Source organism: Mytilus galloprovincialis, chromosome 3 (assembly GCF_965363235.1).
Source record: "Mytilus galloprovincialis chromosome 3, xbMytGall1.hap1.1, whole genome shotgun sequence".
Lineage (NCBI taxonomy): Eukaryota > Metazoa > Mollusca > Bivalvia > Mytilida > Mytilidae > Mytilus > Mytilus galloprovincialis.
In genome coordinates, this window is record NC_134840.1 from 43,837,324 (window position 1) to 43,864,511 (window position 27,188).

The following is a 27,188-nucleotide window of genomic DNA, read 5'->3' on the forward strand; positions in this document are numbered from 1 at the left end:
TATTATCCGAAGATTAAGTGTGATCCTATTAGTTTATAATGAAAATTGAAATAGATGTGCTTACTGCCAACAAACCATGGAGATATGTCGCAATGCAGGTAACACTTTAATGCCGCATTGAAGGTTATCCAAACCGTACATTCCAATGTAGAAATAAGGGTATCCACGAGGATACGATCGGCACAAACAATAATTTCCAACAGTGGATTTTGTTAGTACCTTTTTGCACACCTTTACATGTCCCCTCAGTATTAAGTTATTTTATATGTCGAACTACTGTCAAAAGGACATAATCAAAAGTTGATTCCGAAATGGTAAGTCTTGATTATGACATTCTGAATCAGAAATATTACGTCAAAATTGTTTTTTTATATAACCAAATATGGTTTCAGATATTCATTACTATGATTATGATCAATTATAAATATTATATAATTATGATTATTATGATTATTATTACAATTTGCAATGATTTTCTATTGTCTTTATTTCTTAAAATAAAAATTCATAAAAATTATTTTTTATTTATTTTTAACTTGTTTTTTATATAATTTTTTTGAGGAGAAAACGTGTATACATTCACCCAATTCTATTATAGGCAGACTGTAACTTAACAGAAGAACAGATTGCAGGTAAAACATTTTGAAAAAATATTGATCCCTTTATATTAATTTTGTTTAATATTCAATTTGATAGAATAAAATTCAAAATATGGACCTTCGTGGCATGTGGATAGAGGATAGGTCATGAAAATAACAATATACCTTAAATTATAATCTTGAATTTAGAAGAAACTTGGACACAAAAGGCATCTTGATACCAACCTGCAGAGAAGCATGTAGGCTGGAAAACTGCTATCAAACGTCGAAAAAGGGTAAACAAAACCCAAAACTCGTAATTACAATGTACTATGTCTAAATGATTGATTGATTGATTGTTGATTGCTTAACGTCCAGTGGCAAATAGTTCATGCATTTTTAGGACGATTATGTCTAAACGATAGACAGTAATTGATTTTTCTATATAGTTGCAAAAGAGCACATATTTCAGGAAGGATACAAAGTAATTACATATCTATACATGCATAGAAATACTTTGATATTGAAACGAAAATGTGTCTGAAAAGTCTGAATTATAATAATTTATATAAGTCTTAAAATGTTTTTTGAGACTTAAGTCTCCTTTTTGGTATACAAACTTTTTTTAACAGAATTTCAGGAAGCGTTTACGCTTTTTGACAAGGATGGAGATGGAACTATTACAACCAAAGAATTGGGAACAGTTATGAGATCTCTTGGACAAAATCCCACGGAGGCAGAGCTTCATGACATGATTAACGAGGTAGATGCCGACGGTAAGTACATATGCATACGGAACATTTTTTGCATTTTGAACCTACAACTTTTAACTTACAATTAATTCTTAGAATACAATTAACATACAACAAGAAGGTTTGTTTAAAAAAAATATGATATATTAACCACTTTTACGTGACTAGCAAAGACTGCGTATTTAATGGCAGATTATTAAGTGTTTCTGTTAGATTTATCAGTCACAGTCTATGGAAGAAGCGATTCGATAAAACTTTTCTTATATTAACGAGCTATATTGTCTTGTATCAACGAGTTGCATTGTGAGAAATTTCAGACGAATGTTAGCATTTGTACGAAGAAAGGCAGATTTCTCGGTATCGAGTAATGACTCTTTTCTTAAAACAGGGTGACATTTAACACGACATACGTCTGCTGTATAATTTCCATGAATTATTTTATGTAATAACAAGCAAGGTTTATTATTTGTACACATTCAATAAATATCACGTAGCAAATTCAGTGGAATGCAATTGAGATGAATTCAATTATTTGCTAAGCCAAAATCACATATAAGTCAAAGATACTGCTATATTTTATTATATCAATGCGATGTTTGTCTTATATCATAGCGATATTTTTTTAATATAAAAAATGTATGAATGCGATACTTTTCTAATATAACTGCCATAATTTTCTAATATAAAATGAATACGATGACACGTCACAATGCGTGTCAAGAAAACTGCAAACACAATTCACAAACTTAGTTCATGACCGACTTAATGTTTGAGGATCAATATCACTGAAATGTCGTATCTGTAACAAAATTAACGCTTACATGAACTTATCATTTCGAAAATGTTGCTTGACGCTATTGATAGTTGAAAGTGTTAACAACCTGTTCAGTCTATTGTTTTCAATCACATGGTTTAACCGACTAATTCTATTTGAAGCGATGATGCAATGGCGGAATTTATATGCGTTTGTAAATAGCCTGCCGACCTATTAGATTCTTATATAGGTCCAGTGGTGGAAGGGGGGATGGGGGGTCCGGGGGTTGGAAACTCCCTTTTTTGGCCGATCAATGCATTTGAATGGGGACATATGGTTGGACCCCCCCCTTTTTTATAACCCTCTTTTGAAAACGGCTGGATCCACCATTGAGGTCACACTGCTATAGCCTATCCACATGGGTCATATCGAAATAGACAAAAAATATAATTACTAAAAAGAAAGAAAAAAAACATTCATTCAAACAATCCAATCCAACACAGCTCCAAATAACAATGAATATTCAAATGGCAAAATGAATATTTCAAACAAATTAAAATGTGCAAATGCTGATGTCCCGAACTTTGAAGATACCAACTCAAACTATAAATTGAACAACTTCAGATACAACGAAAATCAAAAATCTTGTCAAACAGAAAATGTGTTTATTATTAACATAGAAAAAAATATTGACAAGGAAAACAGTTCTTTTTGGATATCAAAGACTTTTCCCGTTGGTAAATCGATATCTCTATGAACATAATCAGCTTGCCGCATGGACGCTCTTTTACATCGTGAGGGCATTCCGATGTATTGTTGCCTCACATATTTGACTTTCGTTTTTTACTAGTAACCGATCGTATAAATACGCGAACATTTCTAAGTGCAAAATAACAATCCGTATCTTTTCTATATTTATAAATTAAGATCGTTCAGTGCTGTTTATTTGGTAATTTTATTGACGTAATCGTTCTTATACCATCATAACTGTCGTTACCGTTAAATCTTTAGAAGTGTGCTAGTTCATTTTGCACTTTACAAAAGCTTCAGCACCCAAATGACGTTTTTGGAAAAGCAGTTATTTATAAGGGGAAATTTTAAAGATGTATAGATATAAGAAGATGGTGCATGAGTTCGAATGAGACAACTTTTCATTAAAGTAATAATTTGTTTCAAGTAAACCATTATAGATCAAAGTAGGGCCTCAAACACGGAGCATTGGTTCACAGCGAACACCACGCTATATAGGAACAAAAAAATAAATACTAGTGTTAAACCATTCAAACAGGAAAACCAACGGTCTAATTTGTATAAAAAAAGGAGATTCAAAAGTTCAGGTCAGATTTTGTCGAATCAATCTGAACGAGGACAGTATAATTATTCATCTTTGTCACAAGTTAGTTTCATTGTTATCAATAAAGAAAGTCTTCCATGCTTGCGTTGCGAGCATATCAGATATATATTATTTTGATGCGTTCATTATAAAATTTGCTAAATGTTATATATGTGAACAATAATTTTGATACTTACATGTAGCTATTTGATAACGACATTGTTTATTAAACCCCATCGGTACTGGCATTTTCTAATTTTGAAATTGGTGGATTGAACCTGGTTTTATAGCGCTAAACCTCTCACGTGTATGACAGTCTCATCAAATTCTGTCATATTTACAACGATGCGTGAACAAAACAGACATAATAGGTAAAATTGTCAAAATATGGGTACAGCAGTCAAATATTAATACTAATAAGTACTAATATTGATATAAGAAAAACACAGCTATGATATTTTAAAAGGACCGCATTGATATTAGAAATTATAGCATTTGTATATTTATGTATATAAGAAAAACACAGCACTTCAAATTTTACACGGACATAAACGTTTGCTTCTAACTAACTTCTGAATAGATATTTAGACTCAATTGTTGTTTATATTTGAACAACAAGTTTTAAAATTAGTATTTTCTTAATTTTTCATTGCCGAAAACAACATTTTCCGCATGGAATGTCTGCATATTTAAAATTGATATTAGACAATATCGCTATGTGATATAAGAAAAGTTTTTATCGATTCGTTTCTTCCACAGACTGAGTCAGAAGTTAAAGAGAACTCTAGCTTATAGTTTATCATATGGTAACGAAACTTATCGATCGTCAAATTGCCTTCTAAGTATCTTATTGTCATTCTTATCGTTGGGTTGTTGTCTCATTTGAGTTAAACCCATATCTCCTTTAGCTGATTCAAAAGTTTTAAAAATTAATAGAAAAGAATGCAGTCACCATCTTATTTTCTAGCTTCAAAATAAAATGGTTAAATGGTCGTTCTTTAAAGAAACGTTTTTGTTGTGATTTTTATTTGGTGAATTTTAAAATCTCTATTTATTTGAAAAAGTAAACTAATGTCAGATTCAGTTGGGTTGCTCTCTCTCTCATGGTATCATGTGGAATTTTATTGTCCATAATAAGAACAGGTAACGGGACTTGAAAAAAATCTTGTGTATCAATTCATTGATCAAATTCGCAACAAGAACACGCAAGAACAAAGGAACCGCGCTTTATCTGCTGTTCTACATCCCAAAGTCTATATGATGCCAAAGCCCATCAACATGTAGGCAAAACTATCACATCACTGTAGGCCTAGCATCTGCTTACCCTGAGCACCTGAGATCACCCCTAGTTTTTGGTGGGGTTCGTGTTGCTTATTCCTTAGTTTTTTATGTTGTGTCATGTGTACTATTGTTTGTCTGTTTGGCTTTTTTTCATTTTTAGCCATGGTGTTGTCAGTTTATTTTCGATTTATGAGTTTGACTGTCCCTCTGGTATCTTTCGCCCCTCTCTTTTCAAGACCTATCATACGTTTGATTTAACTTATTTCCTACTTGTCGCTAATTTTGGTTCACGCTACATCTTCACCACTACAACATGAATCTGATTTCAATTCCGCAAAAAAATATTTATTTAAACTGACTTCTTGAAGAAACTTCTAAGGACGAATGTTAAGAAGTTATAATTATCCTTTAACTTCACGTTATAAATAATTGATTCAGTTTAAGAATTATGAACTTGTTATATTATAAGCTCGGGTGTGATCCTCCATCTTGGATTTTGAAGAAGCAGATAACTTTGGTCTAGATATTTGATGAAATGTGCAAATTTTGAGAGTTGTATGTCATTCATGTAAAAGACTTTTGATATAAATATAGAAACGTTTGTGTTCTATTATGAATCCAGATGTAATTTCACAAAAACACTCAGATAAAGTAATTTTATAATAGAAAGTGTTACTATGATGAATTTACCTATTTTGATATGTAGCAAGAAAACAAGTTCGGTGACCCCATTTTTTTTTCTTATCTGAAAGCATGTTACAAGAGCAATCTTCTCACATTTTATCATAAAGTTCTTAAAGTACGTTTTCTTTTTATCACAGAAAATTGGATTTTCCATAAATAAAATAAAATAAATAAATAATCTTTATTTCAAGAGGATGATCCCATTAGTTAAAACTAATCTTCCTGAGAGTCCTCAAAATAATAATAACATATTTATAAGTACATAGAGTATTATAAAGTTATATTATACACAATATACAATTGTATTTAAATAATAATGAAAAAGCATATTAATTTGCACAATTGATGAAAAACTTGTAACATTTTGTTTTAAAAGATACAAGTGTATTACTCATTTTTATTTCATTTGGTAAACTGTTCCATATTTGAGAACTTGAATATGTAAATGTTTTCTTTAAAAAATTTGTTACTGGTTTTGGAAGATTTAATAGTTTTTCATCAGCTGAACGTTAGTTATAATTTTAGTTATCAGTAAAATGAAATTTTTCTTGTAAATAGTTAGGAACCATACCATTTAATGATTTAAATACAAGTATTGCCTTTTGGTATTGAATGCGTTTTTCCACATTTAACCAGTGTAAACTATTAAACAATAAACTGGATGATGTCATTATGTCAGCTTCTACTATAACCCTAGCAGATTTCTGCATAATCCATACAAAATCTGACAATTTTGCTCAACCTGAAGCGTGCAAAAAAGTCCGGTGACCCATACTTTTAGTATATTTTTTAAAAAAGCATGATAAAACTTCATTTTGACAAGTTATTAATTTTTTTTATCAATTTTAATTCATACTCCCTAGCCACCTTAACGTCTATATAGACACCCGTCTATTGTTGCAATGAAGTATTTTCTACTTGAGGTTGCTGTCTCATTTGTGTCTTTTCAAGTACTTCTTTCATCAAAAGTCTCGTACAGTCAAGTTAAAAGCACCTGTTAGAAGAAAAAAATAAAAGGAAGAGTTATGACTCTTTCAATACATTTAAATAAAAGGTGACATACTTAATGTTGAAGTCCGTACGGTGACCTATAGTTGTTAATGTCGGTGTCATTTTGGTCTCTTGTGGACAGTTGTCTCATTGGCAATCATACCACATCTTCTTTTTTTTTTATGTTAAAGTTATTTTTCACACAGAGAGAATCACATCTTCACTCAAAAAACATGCGGAATCTATTTACCGATTTTCGTTCTTCATTTCATAGGAAATGGAACAATAGATTTCCCAGAATTCTTGACAATGATGGCGAAAAAGATGCAAGGTAGTGGAGATGACCAAGAGGAATTACGAGAAGCATTCCGAGTGTTTGATAAAGATGGAAATGGTTTTATTAGTGCAGCTGAACTAAGACATGTTATGACAAATCTAGGAGAAAAACTTACGGACGGAGAAGTTGACGAAATGATACGGGAAGCTGATACAGATGGCGACGGTCAAGTAAATTATTCAGGTAAATATTTTTATGCCATCTTTGATTTGTTGCATAAAATTTCAATCTCAAATATTGAAGAAGAAAAAAGGAATACTAATATTAAAATGTAAATTAGCGAAAAGCAAAATATTCAATTGCGTAGGAATTTTAACAAAAAATTCCATATATCTATTTTGGCTGTTTTATGTCAATTATTTTATATTCTATAATTTTTATAGATATAAGAAGATGTGGTATGCGTGCCAATGAGACAACTCTCCATCAAAGTCACGATTTGTTAAAGTAATCCATTATAGGTCAAAGTATATACATGTACTTGGCTTAAATTTGTTTCAGCTCGTTATATAATTGGATGTAAACCAATAAAAATGTACATCTTATTCAGCTATATATATAAGATGAATGCTAGGGTTTTCAATTCACTTGAGTTTACCCAAAATGCTTATCTGTTTGGTATTTTGTGCTGTTTTATTTTGTAATGAATTATGTCTTTTTCTTTTGTAGAGTTTGTGAAGATGATGACCCACAAGTAAATTCTTATGTATACCATTACCTCATTTAATTGCAATAAAATAATAATTTTAAATAAAAATATATAACGCCGACATAAAGACATTTGTGGTGTTCATTAGTTGTTTCTGATACCGATACCTCTTTAAAATGAGTACATCCGATAGTGAAAGCCGTGAATAGGGACGTATATGTATGCTTAAGATGTTTGGAAAATAAAAATATTGTCAAAATTGGAACCTTGAATCCGAAATCTCGTAGAAGAGTGCCCTGTTTCCTGACCGTTATAAAATCCTTGTAGGTCCGTAGATGATCTTTTGAAAGGCAAAATGTATCCCCTTTCTACCCTAATTTCATTTTCCAGTGGTTTTAGATTCTTGTGCTTACTCCAGGTCGGCAAGTTAGGAGATCCTATACCTATTGTTTATCGTGAATTTGTTCTCGTCCCTATAGCTAGACATGCATCGTTCCTTTAGTTTCGAGCAACTTAGTATAATTGGAAAGAGGCAAAACATACAGGCGACAGTTGGTTGACCGTTATGGAATAACCGTTTCACAGATGATATCGGAGATTTTTCATCATGTCGTAACTACAATCCCCTTCCCTTTCATGAATGTGACCTACTGAATTAGACTATTTACCGGATTTGTTATAACATAAGCAACACGACAGGTGCCACATGTGGAGCAGGATCTGCTTACCCTTCCGGAGCACCTGAGATCACCCCCAGTTTTCGTCGGGGTTCGTGTTGCGTATTCTTTAGTTTTCTATGTTGTGTCATGTGCACTATTGTTTGTCTGTTTGTCTTTTTCGTTTTAATCCATGGCGTTGTCAGTTTATTTTCGATGTATGAGTTTGACTGTTCCTCTGGTATCTTTCGTCCCTCTGTTGCTGTTAATATCTTTTTCCATGTGATATAACATAATCTTATACAAACTGCTGTATTATTTTGCCTTAGAATGAAAGCGATGCATTTCTATAGAATTTTCATTATTATTATTATGTAAAGTGCAAAATGTTGCTATGGATAGTTAATTCTTTTTGATTCTTTAACGCTATTTTGAAAAAAGTTCTACTAAAACTAGAAGTACACCAGCCTTTTAGGGATTTACATGTTTAAAATCGAATTGTTTTATGACTGAAAATGAAAGAAAAAAACAAAACAATGTCTCTTAAGAAGTGGTGAGAATATAAGAAATATATGAAATGATTACAAAAGATATTTTATCACTTTATCATTTTTACTGAAAAATATGTCGAATAAACAAAGAGAATTTTATCAAAACTGTAAACATAATTATGTATATAGTAGATTTAATATATATATGCATGTTTCGTTAATAAACTAAATATACCTTTTGACTGAATGTATATAAAGAAGTACTTATGAAAATTATTAAACACGAAATATTCGGTTGATTTAATTTTGCCGCAATGCGACATATTACTAAGGAAAATATCACCCATTAAGATTTCTTACACATATCCGAATATTTAATAAATTTGCGGATGGACATGTTCAAACAAACTTTCCTTCATCGAATTGAAATTGTAAAAACAGTAGTACTGGTACACCACTGGTCCAGGTTAGTGGCAGGTTTGGGCGCCTGCTAACATGACTAACCCCGCAACATAATGTATGTGCCTGTCTCAAGGCAGGTTTGGGCGCCTGCTAACATGACTAACCCCGCAACATAATGTATGTGCCTGTCTGAAGGCGCCTGCTTACATGACTAACCCCGCAACATAATGTATGTGCCTGTCTCAAGGCAGGAGTCTAAATCAGTGATTGTAGTTTGTTGCTGTGTTACATATTTGTTTTTCGTTCATTATTTTGTACTTTTGTACTTAAATAAGGCTCTTAGTTTTCTTGTTTGAATTGCATTACATTTGTCATTTCGGGGCCTTTTATTGCTGACTGTGGTTTTGGCTTAGCTCATTGTTGAAGGCACATAGTTGTTAATTTCTGTCTCATTCGGTCTCTTTTGAGAATTGTCTCATTTGCTATCATACCCATCTTCTTTTTCTATTCAAAGAATTAAACAAGTTTGGAGAATATATGTGGAATGAAGTGTTTACTACAGAAAACACAACTAAAACACAAGTCCATGCTTTGCACTCCCAAAACATATGCTTTCAAAAGAATAAGAACAGTACGGGTATACAACACAAAACTCTTCCAGCAGAATGATGATGGTAAAATTGACAGTGAATTCAATCTAAGAAACAATCAGATTCAGTAGTAAACAGGGTGGCTTATTCGAACTATAATAATTACTGGAAAACATAACTACGCTCCAGAACCATTTCGTTCTAAGATGTAAGAATGTCTTTTTTATAATATGTCTCCTCACATCTACCTTTGTGATGATCATACAATGTAAAACATTTAATCTATAAGATTAGGTTGTATTATTATTTCTAGATGTTTATATAAATCTATGTAAATAATCAAAGTCTAAATCCAATTAATAGCCTCTAGATTTTTCATTCAAATTTACATGTAATTGTATGTCAAGAAGAATATTACTTGACCTTGTTATAAGACAATTCACTACAGTTACTATGTTATAGTAAGAAGTTAGGGAATTAACATTCTTCCCTATTAGATGGGACATTTTTTTCTGAACAATATAGATTTTGGAGGATGCAAAGGTCTACTGTAACAGTGTATATGTAGCCACAAGACATAATATATCTGAAAGTCGAAGCACTACAAGCGCTTAAATCGTTTGTTTCATATTCATTTCGGAGGTACATACTTCAAATTTCTATTTTACTTGACGTTTAAAAAAAATATATCAGTTTAAGAGATCATATCTTTTTATTGCTAAAACTGTTAATTTGACAATGATGACAACTTACACTATAAGTATCATTTATATATCAACGGTACAAATACCAAAGCACTAGTTGTTGGCCAGACCGTGTTCTTTGTCCATTACAAACAAAACCCATTGATAGACAAAGTGCATTGTATATCACAGAGAACTATTTTCTTTTACTGTGAAAAATATAGCTGTTACAAATAAAAGCCTCCGCTTCGAATTAAGGACCGTTTTGGGTAGTTTGGTGATTATTTTGTTAATTTGCTTGTTTGCTGATATTGTTTTTGTTTAACGTTTTTTCTTTTGTTATGACTTCTTGCTCGCTATATAGTTTTACATTTTATAGGAAAGTATACAATACACATAATTACACTCATATTCATATTTTATTATACATATTTAGAATATCTTTTAGATCCAGTTTGTATTTAGGGTTCGTTGGATACGAACTATTTACCTTGTAAGTGAATATGCATAAACAAAAATAAATACTTTTAAAAATAAATTTAAACAACCCTACAAAGCTTGTCCGGGTGATTTAATTTTGTCGCAATGCGACATATCTCTAAGGATGATATGTGTGTTAATAAGGTTCTTCAGGGGTATATTTATAAAACTGAAAAATTAGCATGTTTATTTTTATATATCTCTTATGGAAAAGAAGAGGGTTCAAAATATATTTTCGCTTCTAAATTTAAAAAAAAAGTATTTCGTCGAAATATCGTTGATTAAAATAAATCTGGTTCATGTGTATATTGCAAAAAAAAGTTATTTTTTTATTTTAATGATTAAACAAATGTGCAAAGGGAACAAAAAACTAAAAAGAAAAATCGGTCGGTGACTAAACAAAATCTCAATGTTTCTGTAAAGAAACAGTTCCATTGAAGACAAGGGATTTCTGGATGAAAGTTAACAGTTTAGTTTGAAGTCCATTTAGCTAAACCAGTAAACTTTATTGTTAAGGGGGAAGTCTATTTAGCTAAACAAGTAAACTTTATTGTTTAGGGGTCAGCTTAAGCCTGCACCGGGTACGGGATTATCTCAGTTGGTTGAAGACGCATCGGTGGTATTGGACTGTTTCGGCTTTTTGATCAGGTTGTTCTCTCTTTGGCATATTTCTCGTTTCCATGCGCTATTCTAATTTCAGAGATCCGATCATTTACAAACATACAAGTCAGACTACATGATACGACGAAATTTCTTATTAGTTTAATCATAATAACGATACTTCTTTCACAGTAGTTATGGTTTATCAAACCTAGTGCAGAACTCCATCTTCAAACAAATGAAACCGGAAGAGAAAAGTCAATTTTCATTTAGCTTCTTTTCAATGTTGCCGATCGAAGTGCTTAAAATTATATGCACCATGATCTTCTTTTTCTGCCAGTTATGGCACCTGTCGTCTTACTCATGTTAGTATAAACGCGGTAATGAATCTAATTCAGTAGGTCACATTTGTGAAAAAGGGAATGGAATTGTAGTTACGACAATAGGAACAAATCCGCTATCATCTGTGAAACGGATATTCCAGGACGGTCAACAAACTCTTGATGGCGGCCGTAACAAAAAATAGTTTCCAAGGAAAGATGCCTGTAATACATTGGTTTGTCGTTCGGTGGTGGAGACAATGTCAGAAATACCGAGAACAAATTGGCAATACATATAATATGCAAGTTCTACAAAGAGAATAGATTGAGTGGAATGACGACAGTTTCGAATGCCATTGGAAAACGAAGGCACGATGGATAGTGAAGAAATTTATCCTTGCATCTGACGAACTACGGACCCCTCAAGAAGTTATAGTATGGGTCCTCTAACGTAAAATGATTTAGGCGCTATCGATACACGAGATATCCGAAATGATGCCTCTATTCTGACCGGACATGGCTGCGTATTTATACATCGTACATAGTCAAACAGACATTAAAAGTGATATCCAAAGACAACAACAAAAAAAATCTACAGATACCTGATGCACGAACAAGTCTGAATAGCATTGCTAAAAAAAATGATAAAGATAAAAAGTTTCCTGTTACACCAATTATGCTATTTTTGTCACTGACCGATTATCAATTACCTGAATATAAATTGCAAAAATGCCACTGTAGTCGTGCAACTTTCGAGTAAATCGATGTTCGTTATCCATCTTGCTATGGACTAGTCTAAACGGATTATAGTTTTCTTTGAATAACACTTTAATAGTGTGAGTAAATTTTCATGAAGCCACACACTACCGGGTACTTCACTATCTATATGAACAGGACTCAAACATCAGTACTGCAATCAAACTTAACTGGTTTAAATAAGTAAATAAATTTATATCCCCCTTTTCAATAGTTGTGTTTGTGATAAGTTTCGATGTGAAAGCTCAAGCCCTTTTGCGCCGTTTTGTTTTTACAGTTTGGTTCTTATGTTGTGCTGTTAAACCAATGCCATCTGTATCATTTTGCCTATTGGGGGATACATATGAAGTCTGCATGGTGATTTGAAGTGTATTAAATCAGTATCATTTGGCCTATTGGGGGATACAATATGAAGTATGCATGGTGATTTGTAGTGTATTTAATCTGTATCATTTTGCCTATTTGAGGATACTATATGAAGTATGCATGGTGATTTGTAGTGTATTTAATCTGTATCATATTGCCTATTGGGGGATACTATATGAAGTCTGCATGGTGATTTGTAGTGTATTAAATCTGTATCATTTGCCTATTGGGGGATACAATATGTAGTTTGCATGGTGATTTGTAGTGTATCAAATCTGTATCATTTTGCCTATTGGGGGATACAATATGTAGTTTGCATGGTGATTTGTAGTGTATTAAATCAGTATCATTTTGCCTATTGGGGGATACAATATGTAGTCTGCATGGTGATTTGTAGTGTATTAAATCTGTATCATATTGCCTATTGGGGGATACTATATGAAGTCTGCATGGTGATTTGTAGTGTATTAAATCAGTATCATTTTGCCTATTGGGGGATACAATATGAAGTATGCATGGTGATTTGTAGTTTATTTAATCTGTATCATTTTGCCTATTGGAGGATACTATATGAAGTATGCATGGTGATTTGTAGTGTATTTAATCTGTATCATATTGCCTATTGGGAATACAATATGTAGTCTGCATGGTGATTTGTAGTGTATTTAATCTGTATCATTTTGCCTATTGGGGGATACAATATGTAGTCTGCATGGTGATTTGTAGTGTATTAAATCTGTATCATTTTGCCTATTGGGCGATACAATATGTAGTTTGCATGGTGATTTGTAGTGTATTAAATCTGTATCATTTTGCCTATTGGGGGATACAGTATGTAGTTTGCATGGTGATTTGTAGTGTATTAAATCTGTATCATTTTGCCTATTGGGGGATCCAATATGAAGTCTGCATGGTGATTTGTAGTGTATTTAATCTGTATCATTTTGCCTATTGGGGGATCCAATATGAAGTCTGCATGGTGATTTGTAGTGTATTTAATCTGTATCATTTTGCCTATTGGGGGATCCAATATGAAGTCTGCATGGTGATTTGTAGTGTATTTAATCTGTAACGTATTATTTTGCCTATTTAGGGATACAATATGAAGTATGCATGGTGATTTGTAGTGTATTTCATCTGTATCATTTTGTCTATTGGGGGATACAATAAGAGGTCTGTATTGTGATTTGTAGTGTATTTCATCTGAATCATATTGCCTATTGGGGGATACAATATGAAGTCTGCATGGTGATTTGTTGTGTATTTAATCTGTAACGTATCATTTTGCCTATTTGGGGATACAATATGAAGTCTGCATGGTGCTTTTTAGTGTATAGTATCTGTATCATTTTGCCTATTTGGGGATACAATATGAAGTCTGCATGGTGATTTGTAGTGTATTTAATCAGTATCATTTTGCCTGTATGTATCATTTAGCCTATTAGGGGATACAATATAAAGTCTGCATGGTGATTTGTAGTGTATTTAATCTGTAACGTATCATTTTGCCTACTCGGGGATACAATATGAAGTCTGCATGGTGATATTTAGTGTATAGTATCTGTATCATTTTGCCTATTTGGGGATACAATATGAAGTCTGCACGGTGATTTGTAGTGTATTTCATCTGTATCATTTTGCCTATTGTGGGATTCAATATGAAGTCTGCATGGTGATTTGTAGTGTATTTCATCTGTATCATTTTGCCTATTGGGGGATACAATATGAACTCTGCATGGTGATTTGTAGTGTATTTCATCTGTATCATTTTGTTTATTGGGGGATACAATATGAAGTCTGCACGGTGATTTGTAGTGTATTTCATCTGTATCATTTTGCCTATTTGGGGATACAATATGAAGTCTGCATGGTGATTTGTAGTGTATTTTATCTGTATCATTTTGCCTATTTGGGGATTCAATATGAGGTCTGCATGGTGATTTGTAGTGTATATCATCTGTATCATTTTGCCTATTTGGGGATACAATATGAAGTCTGCATGGTGATTTGTAGTATATTTTATCTGTATCATTTTGCCTATTTGGGGATACAATATGAAGTCTGCATGGTTATTGGGGATACAATATGAAGTCTGCATGGTGATTTGTAGTGTATTTCATCTGTATCATTTTGCCTATTTGAGGATACAATATGAAGTCTGCATGGCTATTTGGGGATACAATATGAAGTCTGCATGGTTATTGGGGATACAATATGTAGTCTGCATGGTGATTTGTTGTGTATTTCATCTGTATCATTTTGCCTATTAGGGGATACAATATAAAGTCTGCATGGTGATTTGAAGTGTATTTCATCTGTATCATTTTGTCTATTGGGGGATACAATATGTAGTCTGCATGGTGATTTGTAGTGTATTTCACCTGTATCATTTTGTCTATTGAGTGATAGGTGTTCCATTGCAAGTACAACTGCATCTGCTTATCTATATTGAAACAAAATAGATAGTCATTACTGATACTAAACTGGTTTATTATAAAGCTTGATATACACATGATATACTTCTATTATCGATTGGGTCTATTTATTTATTTATGTTATAATTTAAATCTGTCAAAATGAAGGCGTATCTGATGAAAGTAACCACCAGAAGACAAGTCGTGAGCACTTAAGTATGAACAAAAGAATCATACTTTATATTTGCAATGCGTTTCTTTTTTCTTTTTAGTTTCTCTATATATTCTCCCATATTCTTTAAATATTTCCAAAAAACACCATATCATAAAGGTTTAATTTATGATCATTTTTTTTTTATTCAGTTCTGGTTTACAATTCACCTATGTTTAAATTGTATAACGTTACCTTACCTTTTTCAATAACTGAACGAGATAAATTACGCTTTGAGTGTTTAAATTTCCATAAGCACACCTCCTACAATTTACACAGTTAAACACTTAAAAGAGAGTTTGATAAAGGTTCAAACATTGAAGCACGTCACCGAAGTAAGGACACAGATATTACACTCACACAAAATGGTATGATTAGTTTAGATTTTTATCTTGTTACAACAGTTTTATTTTATTTCTATATCACTTTAATGTTAAAATAGTACATTTTATATATTACTTTACGTCTAATGTTATTTTGGTCTCTTGTGGAGAGATGTCCCATAAGCAATCCTACCAAATCATTTACTTTAAATAGTGATGTGTTAAAAATAAAGTTTAAGATATGTGTTTATTTGCTGTTAAAACCAGCTATAATGCATTACGAAGAGGAATGTTATACGTTTTTAAGGGTCTTTAAACAAAATGTATTGAGGTGAACTATCATATACATGTATATATATTTTGAGATATAATTCCCTACATTTCTTTTACTTATATGTGTGGTCTTACGATTGGTTAAATAATTAAAGTGTGATATATCCCCTTTCCCGATTAAGTTTCAATTTTTTTTAAACGTTTTTAACAGTTTTTCCAAGTCTTTTTTCTCGGAATTATGAGGGAATTTTTTTTCAAATTCAATCTTTTGGAAACATGACTGAATACAATATTACCGTATGAAAACAATTTCTTTATTAGAACTACTGATCTATTGATTATGATTACACTTCCTCATTCATACAATATGAATAACAAAGGGCATGTGAAACGGTTATTGTTTTAGTGTACGGGGGTATGTGGGAGTAATTTGTAGATCAAAAGGGGGTTTATACCAAGTAAGCAACCAATAATTTAGTTTGAAGAGAGACCGATTTTTGTTTCAAAAGAACAAATAATAACAGGCGATAAACAGTCCAGAATCTGAGGTTTCTGGTCGTTTATATAAAGGATCGCCTCTGTACCGTGCACAACGAAGCAATATATTAAATACGCACCTGTTTTCTCCATTAGTACGTGACACCCGTCGTCTTACTCCTGTTAAAATTCGTTGATGAAATGTATCATCATGCTGAAGTGGACTAATAATGTCTCTTAGTAACCCTTATGCATTGTATACATCGAAATATATCGTCGCATTATAGGCTTTAACGTATGATATCCCTATCATAACTTGATTTGTCCTCTCTTCATTGGAATTTATGCAGTAGAAAGTACAGGAAATGGGTAGACACCTATTGAGTTTTTGGTCAATGGTCAATGTCTATAAGGTCGATGGCATTTATATTAAATGATTTCTGATGATACATGCAATTTGAGTTCACTTTGTTGGTTTGAACGGAAACTTGTATATGGGAACTAAAAAGGGAAAGGGAATAGTCTTATTGATCAATAGGTATATAGTAGGTTAAAAGCCAATGAGACAGTAGATGAAAATAAATGTACATAGTTTATAGTATGAAATTCTTTTAAATTTTTTTTTAACTATGGCATACATTGTAAGTTGACAAATACATGTTTATTGACCATGTGATTCAAACCTGTTGACTAGAATAACCGTTAGCCAAATAATACCAAGGGATACCAAGGGCATAGGAAGTTTTTGTATAAATCTCTTTAGATACAGAGTTTGTTTTTTTAAATTTTCATCAATATATTCATCTTGCATCTTTTCAGGACCCTGCAGACAACAAAACATGACTCTTATTATAGTTTCTCCCAATTAATATTCTATTTTCCATGGGGAGCATCTGTTGACAGTGTTCACTTCTTTAGCTTTCTCTGCATGGTTTAAAGGCAATTCGTCAGATTTAAAAAAAAAAAAACGTTTTGAACTTCAAAATAAATATTATATTTGTTTTAAATAACGGCGATGCCCTGTTTGATATGTCATAAATCTTGTGAATCAATACAATATATGCATTCTTGAAAGACATTAATAGCTAGATTTTCAAATGGAAAAAATAAACTGTTAAAGTAAATATAGTAAGAGATTGACAGTGATTTAATAAAAAGTTTTATATTTTGCTCCGTTGATCTGATAAATTAGACATTTAGTCGATATTGAAATTGATGTAAGATAGGTTTATCTTTTCAAATTCAAGTATTAAAATACTTTTTTATACATGTTTGTTCATGTCATATCTTGAAGTTTTTTTTTTGTGTTTATAAAAAATCATATATTATGTGCATCACTTGACCAATATAAAGAAAAGATTTCTAATATAATAGGACTAATAGTATACATTTTGTATCTATATAAACAACTTTAGTGACAATTTTGTGATATTAAAATAAATTATTTATTTATAAAATATTGCCATTTACTAAATGAAAATAAGAAGATGTGGTATGAATGACAAAGAGACAACTCTCCAAGACCATGCTAGGACCAAATGACATAAAGTTAGCAACAAAAGGTCGCCTAAACAGCGAAAAAAACACAACATACCGTACAGCAAGTGATAAAAGACCATGAAAGGACAAATTAAAACACCTTAAACGAGAAAACTAGTACGTTAAATAAAAGTATTCATAAAAACATTTTTTTTTATTTAGCATTGTTTTGAGATGCAACGTGAATTTAGTTACAAAACACAAAGAGGCAAAATAAACTTATCTACTTTCTTGTTGTTCAACATCCAGTTGATTTAAGGAATTTTCGTACTGTTTTGCATTTGTATGTGTATGAACTGATACCATTTCAAAATAAACGGGATTTATTCATCAGTGTGACCTAGCTTTCGGCAATGAGTACTTTTGGTGAATTGGCTCTTCTAACACGAATGTACTTCGTTAAAATGTAGTTGTTTTTGTTCTAGAATATATACATTTTTGTTTTAAATTCATTTCATTTCAATTCTCACACGTAATATTACAAATTGGTGTCTAAATTAATTGGTTTTTTTCCCCATCTATCTTGTTTTGATAGTCACAACCATAAAAGTACATATATGTTGCAATTTCACATTTGGCTTATGAGTTTTAACGATTAGTTTAGAGATAACCTTTCTTTCAGGCAACACTGTGGTGTGTAGAATGGCATAGATTACCTCTCCTATGTTGTGCTATATACAATCATTGCTATTTGGTTAAAGTCTTTCGTAGGACAAAAACACTCATGCCACACAGCAAAGTCAATACGTTGGTCATCAGCGTAATTTCAGGTTATCTTTCATTGACTGCTTCCTTATGCATGCATATTTTTGAACCAGGACAGGCTATAGAAATAAATAGTTACCATTTCGTACGAACAATTAATTATATTACATGTATTTGTAGGCTGACCAACTAAATGAAGAACAAATTGCAGGTATGAAAACTCATTTCTATTTGATATTAGAAATTTAATATCTACAGTATAATACCTACCTTCTCTTAAAAATACCACTTTTATTATGCATGTATGTTAATTACAATAATTGATACTAACAGTGCCCTCCTTAATCGAATTGTTCTTCAACTCATTTGGCGCACAATGTTTCCAAAACCTGTTTAAGGACAATTAAAAACTAGGATACATCAAGAACGCGATAATTTATTTTTTCTAATTGTCAACTTCCTATTTTTGAGAAGTAACACCCAACCTTGATGAACGTATATCAGACAAAACAATATTAATGCTTGGTTTCATTTTGATGATTTAACCAAACAGAGATAAACACTTAACTCAAAAATTACTTCAGCAGGATAAGAGGAAGAATGACTTAAATTGTAATTCTACCAAATTTTTGAAAGCTAAGCAAGTTCTGTTTATATGCATAAACGCATGAATGTAAACTTCAGTTTGGCAAAGTACAAACACAAATTTTGTTTATAATCCTAGCGACGCTAAAATGCTTATTTTTTGTTTTGTTTTGTTAGTTGTATGCATCTTTGGTTGCATGCAAATTCCTGTTGCCGTTTCCTCTAACAAATATAGTACGTTGTGTGAAATATCAAAAAGCATAATATTTTCCGTTATAATGTAAATTTTGTATATCCTCACCAATGTGTTTCTCTCATTATTGATATTTCTGCTGTATACATGCACTTTTTATTTTACAGAATTTAAAGAGGCTTTCAGTCTGTTCGACAAAGATGGCGACGGTACCATTACCACAAAAGAACTGGGAACTGTCATGAGATCTCTCGGACAAAATCCAACAGAGGCAGAACTACAAGACATGATCAACGAAGTCGATGCTGATGGTAAGTTTTAAAACCTACAGATGAAAAGATATTATGCATATACCGTATAGTACATGTTTCTTTCCCCGAAACCTTAGTTCCATTACATGTGGCCATCGCTGTGTTGTTTGTCGTTCTTTGACATATTGCTTTTGATTGTCTCATTTTAATAATATATACTAGAACACACCCGTGATATCGCGGGTCCGTGACTTAATTAAAGTATAGAACTATGCGTATTATCTGATAAAGTCATGCCGATTATAAGATGCATAGTTTTCTCTGCTTTAAAAAAGCTTTCTGTTTGAACCCGTCGAGCGTCGACCTTGAACTTATCAATTATTGGTAATATTAATTATTTGGAAAACAAAAGTGCCTGGAATGAAGTATTTTTTAATCGACATCATTGTCCTATATTAGTTATTTGATCTTTGATTCACTGTTTTGCGTCATGCCGGCTAACAAATTGAAAACTGTACCTATACGCCTTAATTTAAGTCCAAATTTTTATTATTCGTATTGTCATCTTAGAAAGTCATACTGATTAAAATACTACAATAGGGAACAATGTGACAATGGTTGAATTTAGTAGTGTCAACCCTGTGGTTATGACCCGTGTATATAGCAAAATCCTAAATACACCGTATGGTGGTGCGCCTGTTAGATGCGGAACGTACAGTTAAGGTAATAGGTAACAGGTGAATATACTATTGGTATCGGTATCGGATTCGACCCGGAACTTGTTAATTATTGGCAATATTAATTATGTGGACTGCAAAAGGGTCTGGAGTGGTGTAATTTTTAATCAACACCAATGTCCTATATTAGCTATATATAAAGTTGAATTCTTTGATTTGCCGTTTTTACCTGATGACGGCTGACAAATTGGACCTCGTCATTTTAGTATTATAGATATATCTTCTTACTTTTTGTATACATGTTCAAAGTAGCGACATTATAACTATCACAGTGACAAATGTCAACATTTGCAATTACAACATATTTCTTACGATTTTAGGGGTGCAGAGAATTAATCTAATTATATGATATAATTAGTTTTGCAAACTACCTTGCTATTACTCGAATTTCTTTGTATAATGACCAATTGCTATGGTAGGTTACCGATTTTACTTTTTACTAGTATCTTCAGATTTTTACCAAGTTACATACATGTTTGTGCAGTTTTGAGAAGGTTTCGAACACAAGACAATTGATGCATATCTATGTTAGTCTTTCGCAAGGTACTTGTGTATTCAGAGTACTTTTCACATTGTGTTACAACCAGCAAAAACAAACAAACCAACACATTCTCATTCCTTTTTTTCCCTTTTTTTTTCAAGGTAATGGTACGATAGATTTCCCAGAATTCCTTACTATGATGGCTCGAAAAATGAAAGACAGTGATTCCGAGGAAGAAATCAGAGAAGCATTCAGAGTATTTGATAAGGACGGCAATGGTTTTATAAGTGCAGCTGAACTTCGACATGTGATGACAAATCTAGGTGAAAAATTAACAGATGAAGAAGTTGATGAGATGATCCGAGAGGCCGATCTAGACGGAGACGGTCAGGTCAACTACGAAGGTACGTTTTATTTTTCAATACAGGTGTCTGTTTTCGATTTAGATCATATAAGACAGTTTTCAGACAAACCAACCTAAAGATCGTTTTTATGCCCCACCTACGATAGTAGAGGGGCATTATGTTTTCTGGTCTGTGCCTCCGTTCGTCCGTGCGTTTGTCTGTGCGTCCGTCCGTTCGCTTCAGGTTAAAGTTTTTGGTCAAGGTAGTTTTTGAAGATGTTGAAGTCTAATCAACTTGAAACTTAGGCCACACCAATTTGATTCCTTGTTCGACGGACCCGCCCGCACCTATTTTTTTCAAAACAGAATTTTTTTATTTTTTTTTTTATTCCCGCTTCCCGCATCCGGAAATGTAATCATGTCCATTTCCCGCACCGTTGTTTTTGTAAATATTATAAAAAGATATCAACATTTGTTTTAAATCACAGTCTAACCTGTATATAACGACTTTAAACATAAAATCACCCCACCACAAGGTGTAAATATCTGTGAGAATATGTGTTTCGGCATGAAACCTATTTATCCAAAGAGGGAGTGCTCCGTTATAAATTTATAACAGCGCGGAAATACCTGTAAAGAACAAACAATTGGTTTCTTTCCCCCTTACTTATATTCCCTATCAAAACATGTTCGCTGTTAGAATAAAGTACGAAGAACTTCTGAAGGATTTGCCTTCAACTGCAATTATATTGTATGCTGGCGAAACAAATCTATCTATAGCCACTGCATGTTTATGCACCTGTCCTGATTGATTCAGGGGCATGTCGTTCAGCAGTTATCGTTTGTTGATGTTGTTCATAATTTGGTATTTTCCTGTTTGAATATATATATAAATTAGACCGTTGGTTTTCCTGTTCGAATTGTGTACGCTAATAATTTTGGGGTCCTTTATAGCTTGCTGTTTGGTCTGTATCAAAGCCCTGTGTAAAAGGCCGTACTTTGACCTGTGTTTTTTATAATCAGGTTGAGAACAACCTCAGAAAGGGGTCATTTTATTGATGTAGAAAAGAAAATAGAAATACCAAGGATTTGTATAGTTCTTCTATACAAAACCTTTGAAAACTTAGAATTTTGTACTCAAAAAGAGGAGATTTCATCATCAATCATATTTTAAACAACTTTTTCTAAAAGAGCCTTTAAGAGGGGTCCACTTATTTTGAATAATATTAAACATGTAAATGTGTTAACATGGTTAAAGTCCAGGAATATTACAAAATTCTTGGACATGTTTTGACCACTTAATACCAGATAGATATATATATATAGTGCTTTGAGAAAATATGAGCTCTTTTATACAGACAAATATATTATAACTTATATTGATTCCTCATAAAACATGTAAAAGGGATATTTATAGCATTAAGGGGTTGCCCCAAAACTGATTATGACTTGAATGGAGAATTGTCTCATTGTCAGTCACACACACATAGACCAGATTTAACTATTTCTTGGTGAACAGGGAAAAAATACATCAGAAATTAAAGAAATGTCAACGTACAAGTGATAAATCAAGTTTTAATATTGTCAAAATTTACTTTTTAATGTTTACAAAAAAAAAATCATAATTGCTCGCCTTTACTTTTCAAGCTTCGCCTCAAAAATTTGCAAATTAAATATTTTTTTATTAAAATTTTCAAATCGCTCGCTCGCCCCATATTTTGGAGTCCAAAAATCCGTAGAACAAGAAATTAAATTGGTGTGGCCTTAGTACATATGTTCCCCATGATATGATCTTTCTAATTTTAATGCCAAATTATAGTTTTGACCCCAATTTCATGGTCCACTGAACATAGAAAATGATAGTGCGAAGTTCAGGTTAAAGTTTTTGGTCAAGGTAGGTTTTGATGAATTTAAAGTTACATCAACTTGAAACTTAGTACACATGTTCCCTATGATATGATCTTTCTAATTATAATTCCAAATTATAATTTTGACCCCAATTTCACGGTCCACTGAACATAGAAAATGATAGTGCGAGTGGGGCATCCGTGTACTATGGACACATTCTTGTTCTTAGTTGTAAAAGCTGCTCGGTTTAAAACATAAAAATGAATTCCCAGGATTTAAGTTGATGCACTTATTCATTACTTTCCCTGTGAGAGTATCTTCATCACATATATCGCAATGAACACACAAAAATAACTCAAATGATGTCATGGCAACATTTTTAAGGAGTTGATGGCCATTCACTAATATAAATTTGTTAATGAGTGTCCAGAGATGACGCATGGTGCATGTACATACATGTGTACCCTTTTTAAAATACCTAACACAATTTGTTTTAGTATCTGTATACTAAAGTACCTCCTTCATAGTAAACACGAATTCCCGCTACACATAGTATTGTTTATTTTAAGGATCGTAAAAACACAGTTGAATGTATAACAGTGAAAGGATGCAGTGCACTGTAACATAGAATAGCCATTCACTGTATATGCATTAGACATTTTTACATCGCGATGACCTTGAGGTCATATCGATGTATTGATATTGCCTAAATTTCCATTATGAAAAATAGTTTTGGGTTTTCAACCGATCTATAAAAATTATAGATGTGAAAAGGGTACTTTTTTATTTATATATAAATACCTGCGATTCCGTTCTCCGTTCTCCGTTTATACGACAAAATATGGAATCATTTCAGTTGTTGTTTTAGTACTGGAAATTTGATTGATTTATTTCTTATAAAATACGGTTTTATATAATTAATTGGTGTTCAAGAAAGAGTCAAATGTTCATTCATAAAATTATCGTTCATTCATAAATTTATCGTAAAATAAAAATCACTACACAGGTCATGCACACAGGTTATAAATACGTAGGGTCAAATGATTACCTGTCATCTAAAAATGACAAACTTACAACAACAAATAGAAGTTTTTAACGACCTTGACTGGCTATACAGCCCTTGCACGGTCGTTTGACAAACTTAATTGACTCCCCTTGCCAATGAAATGGACCTAAAATTTATTTTACATGTTTTCGAAAAAATGGAAAGATAATAATAATAATGATGATAATAATAATAATAATAATAATAATAATAATAATAATAATAATAATAATAATAATAATAATAATAATAATAGGTAACATTTAACAAGATCATTTTTCGCAATGTTTCCTGAAAATTGATAAATATCAAAGCAACATAGAGCTGTTTCTTCTTGTTCGTATAATGACGATTTAATGTCATGTTTGTCTGTGATGACCCCCTTTTTCGGGATTGCATCAGAATTATAGTTATCTCGTATCGCACGAGGATGACGCATATCAACTGAGCAATTATGTTTGGGACTTACTTTTAAGAAATGATGTCAAAGTAACATTATGAAAATATTTTTCGTAAGCTGAAATAATTTATTTTTTACATGTTTATGTCTTGTAAGATATTTTATTTTTGTCCCGTTTTTCAACATTTGCGTCTGGAAGTTTAAAGGTTTTAACTGAATGGTTAATTTAAATTAATTATGAAAATTGTTAAAATTAAATCAATACTGGAAATTTTTGCCCAGTTACAAACACTACCAGGGGATAATACATAAGGATTTCTGTTATATGTTTCAGCACATGTATAATTAAGCCCAACTTTAGCCTGGTAAACTTGTTGTCTCCTTGTGAAATAAAAAACATATTAAAAATGTTTTCCTGCTAAAGTCTTTTATTGATATAAAGTCAAAACCTTCTTGCTTTTCACTAGACAACCATGTCCTGTCAGGTTTAATTCTTATATATGTAGATGAAAAATAAAAGTCCCCAAAAACATTAACATGGCAGCAATTGCTTTTACAGCCTTTAAGGCTTTGATTTTTCAGTTTACAGAAGAGTGTCCACCATGCACTTGCACTGCACTATAATAATAATAGAATAGAATGATCATATACAAATAGATGAAAATTATATATACATGCAATCGTAATATTAATAATATATATAACAACAAACCAGTGTATTCTCTACGACTATTATTATATAAGTATAATAGTCCAAGGTATACTGATTTCTTGCACTACAATATAATAGTTATTACGGTGAGGTTGAATTTCCTGTCATTTATTCATCATCTTAGCACGAACTTGTATCAGAAAAATATCTCTGTAAATAAACCCCAGTTTCAGGTATAGAGATGTGATCTGTTTTTGTGACATGTGCTTTTGACCATCCACAAGAACCTGCGGTCATCCGATGTTCAGTACTTCAGTACTTTGATTATTTAACATTGCTCCCTATCAAGGATAAAACAACACAAAATGTCAAAACATGTGCTTTATGTTTCAAAACAATAACAGACATTTAAAAAAAAAATGTTGAACCAAAATGAATGTTAATTTTTCATATGATGTATATTACATACGTATTGTGAAATACTATAACTGTTCTTTTTCCTTTTTTTGTAGAATTTGTGAAAATGATGACGTCGAAATGAAGGAAATTAGCCATGACGAGACACAAAAACAATAAAAATTTTTTAAATAATATATTTATCGAATAAAACAGCATGTGTTCAAATTTTGTAACTTGAGAAATTGGGATATTCCTTTTAATTCTAATTTTTCAGTAGTCATTAAGAAATGATTATTTAAAATTTGAATTTGATCCAATGATCACCACAACAAGAAACCATACAGAAGTATCATCAATAAGATAATATGCCAGCAAAATTAATGTTTCTTTTTTCAGTTTCATGTAATTGCATACATGACTACTATCGTTTGTTATATATAAAATGTTTATGAGTGTTTAGACACTCATGTGTATATCGTAGCGGTCATTTCCACTAGTGAAGGACGCCGGGGTGGTCGAAGAAACCACCGACTTTGAGAAGTATAACTGGCAATCCAAGTGAATTTTAAAAGATTGGAGTCGAACGCACCAGTCATGTAAGACAGTTGAGCACAACTTGTGTCTATTGTAAACAGTTTATGTGAAGTTTTGGCAGTTCTGTTTATACCCTTTTGGTTATGTTTATTTGTACGTTGTACATGTTTGGTTTCTATAAATTTTTTTCTCTTCTGTTCCGGAGTAACTTCCTAAATTCCTAACAATACAAAAAAATAAGCAATCATGTGGCATCATCAGGGAGTCGCCTTACTTCCCCCTTTACCATACAGTTTGATATGTTATAAGGTTGAAGAGCGTGAGTTTGGCAGTTGTGATGGATAATATCTTTAACCTGCACATATAAAAAAAAATGAGAATGAAAATGGGTATTGTGTCAAAGATACAAAAACCCGACCAAATAGCAGAAAAAAGCCGAAGACCACCAATGGGTCTTCAGCAAAGCGGGAAAATCCTGCAGCCGGAGGCGGACTTCAGCTGGCCCTTTAACAAATATGTGTACTAGTTCACCGACCGTGCGAGGGCTGTATAGCCAGTCAAGGTCGTTAAAAACTCCCATCATCATTACTAAAAATGACATATACTAGACACCAGACTAAATTTAAAAAAAACATACGAGTCTACCAAGGCCAGAAGCTCCTGACTTGGAAGTATGCCTTATTAGTTTGAAAACGTCGACTACATGATGTGGGATAAATTGTGTGTTATACAATAGAAATTACAAAAAAGTGTCTTCTTGCGTCGTTATCACATGGTCTCAAATCCAAGTGTAAATGTAAAATAGACAAATGTCGTAGATGTTGGAAACCAAAGGTCACAAAACGGCCTTCAAAATTGGGCTTATGAAAAGAAAAAGGACCTTGCAAAGGTTAAACAATTCAAACGATATGTTCAACGCCATGATTTGCGTACGAAAATAAAAAAAATGGTTATGGTATTTAGCAACAAACAACACCAATTGAACTTTAAGCTCCTGACATAGAACATGCACATACACACTTCGGCGGGTTAATATGATTGCATACACAAAACTAGCACCTAACCTTGGATAGTAC

At 32.2% G+C, this 27,188-nt stretch overlaps 2 protein-coding genes and 1 long non-coding RNA gene across 3 annotated transcripts; 2 read left to right on the forward strand and 1 right to left on the reverse strand.

Moving 5' to 3' along the window:
• On the forward strand, window positions 1–7,492 carry LOC143068033 (neo-calmodulin-like). The gene is made up of 5 exons (XM_076241773.1): window positions 1–314; window positions 599–632; window positions 1,211–1,354; window positions 6,647–6,892; window positions 7,379–7,492. Exons 1-5 carry the CDS (start codon window positions 312–314, stop codon window positions 7,405–7,407), a joined length of 456 nt encoding a protein of 151 aa, XP_076097888.1. The 5' UTR covers window positions 1–311; the 3' UTR covers window positions 7,408–7,492.
• LOC143068036 (uncharacterized) lies at window positions 5,550–15,600 on the reverse strand. The gene is made up of 2 exons (XR_012976094.1): window positions 15,528–15,600; window positions 5,550–6,376 (listed from the first exon to the last, which is right to left on the reverse strand). It is a non-coding gene; the product is annotated as an uncharacterized LOC143068036 (long non-coding RNA).
• LOC143068034 (calmodulin-like) lies at window positions 15,568–25,803 on the forward strand. Its single transcript, XM_076241774.1, has 5 exons — window positions 15,568–15,695; window positions 18,825–18,855; window positions 19,590–19,733; window positions 21,053–21,295; window positions 25,692–25,803. Exons 1-5 carry the CDS (start codon window positions 15,693–15,695, stop codon window positions 25,718–25,720), a joined length of 450 nt encoding a protein of 149 aa, XP_076097889.1. The 5' UTR covers window positions 15,568–15,692; the 3' UTR covers window positions 25,721–25,803.
• The last annotated feature ends 1,385 nt before the right edge of the window (window positions 25,804–27,188 follow it).

Bases quoted from the DNA above. Each gene is read 5' to 3' on its own strand.
- LOC143068034 (XM_076241774.1), top strand. The intron at 19,734-21,052 runs GTAAGTTTTAAA...TTTTTTTTCAAG, and splicing joins CAACGAAGTCGATGCTGATG to GTAATGGTACGATAGATTTC. The intron at 21,296-25,691 runs GTACGTTTTATT...CTTTTTTTGTAG, and splicing joins CGGTCAGGTCAACTACGAAG to AATTTGTGAAAATGATGACG.
- LOC143068033 (XM_076241773.1), top strand. The intron at 633-1,210 runs GTAAAACATTTT...TTTTTTTAACAG, and splicing joins AACAGAAGAACAGATTGCAG to AATTTCAGGAAGCGTTTACG. The intron at 6,893-7,378 runs GTAAATATTTTT...TTTCTTTTGTAG, and splicing joins CGGTCAAGTAAATTATTCAG to AGTTTGTGAAGATGATGACC.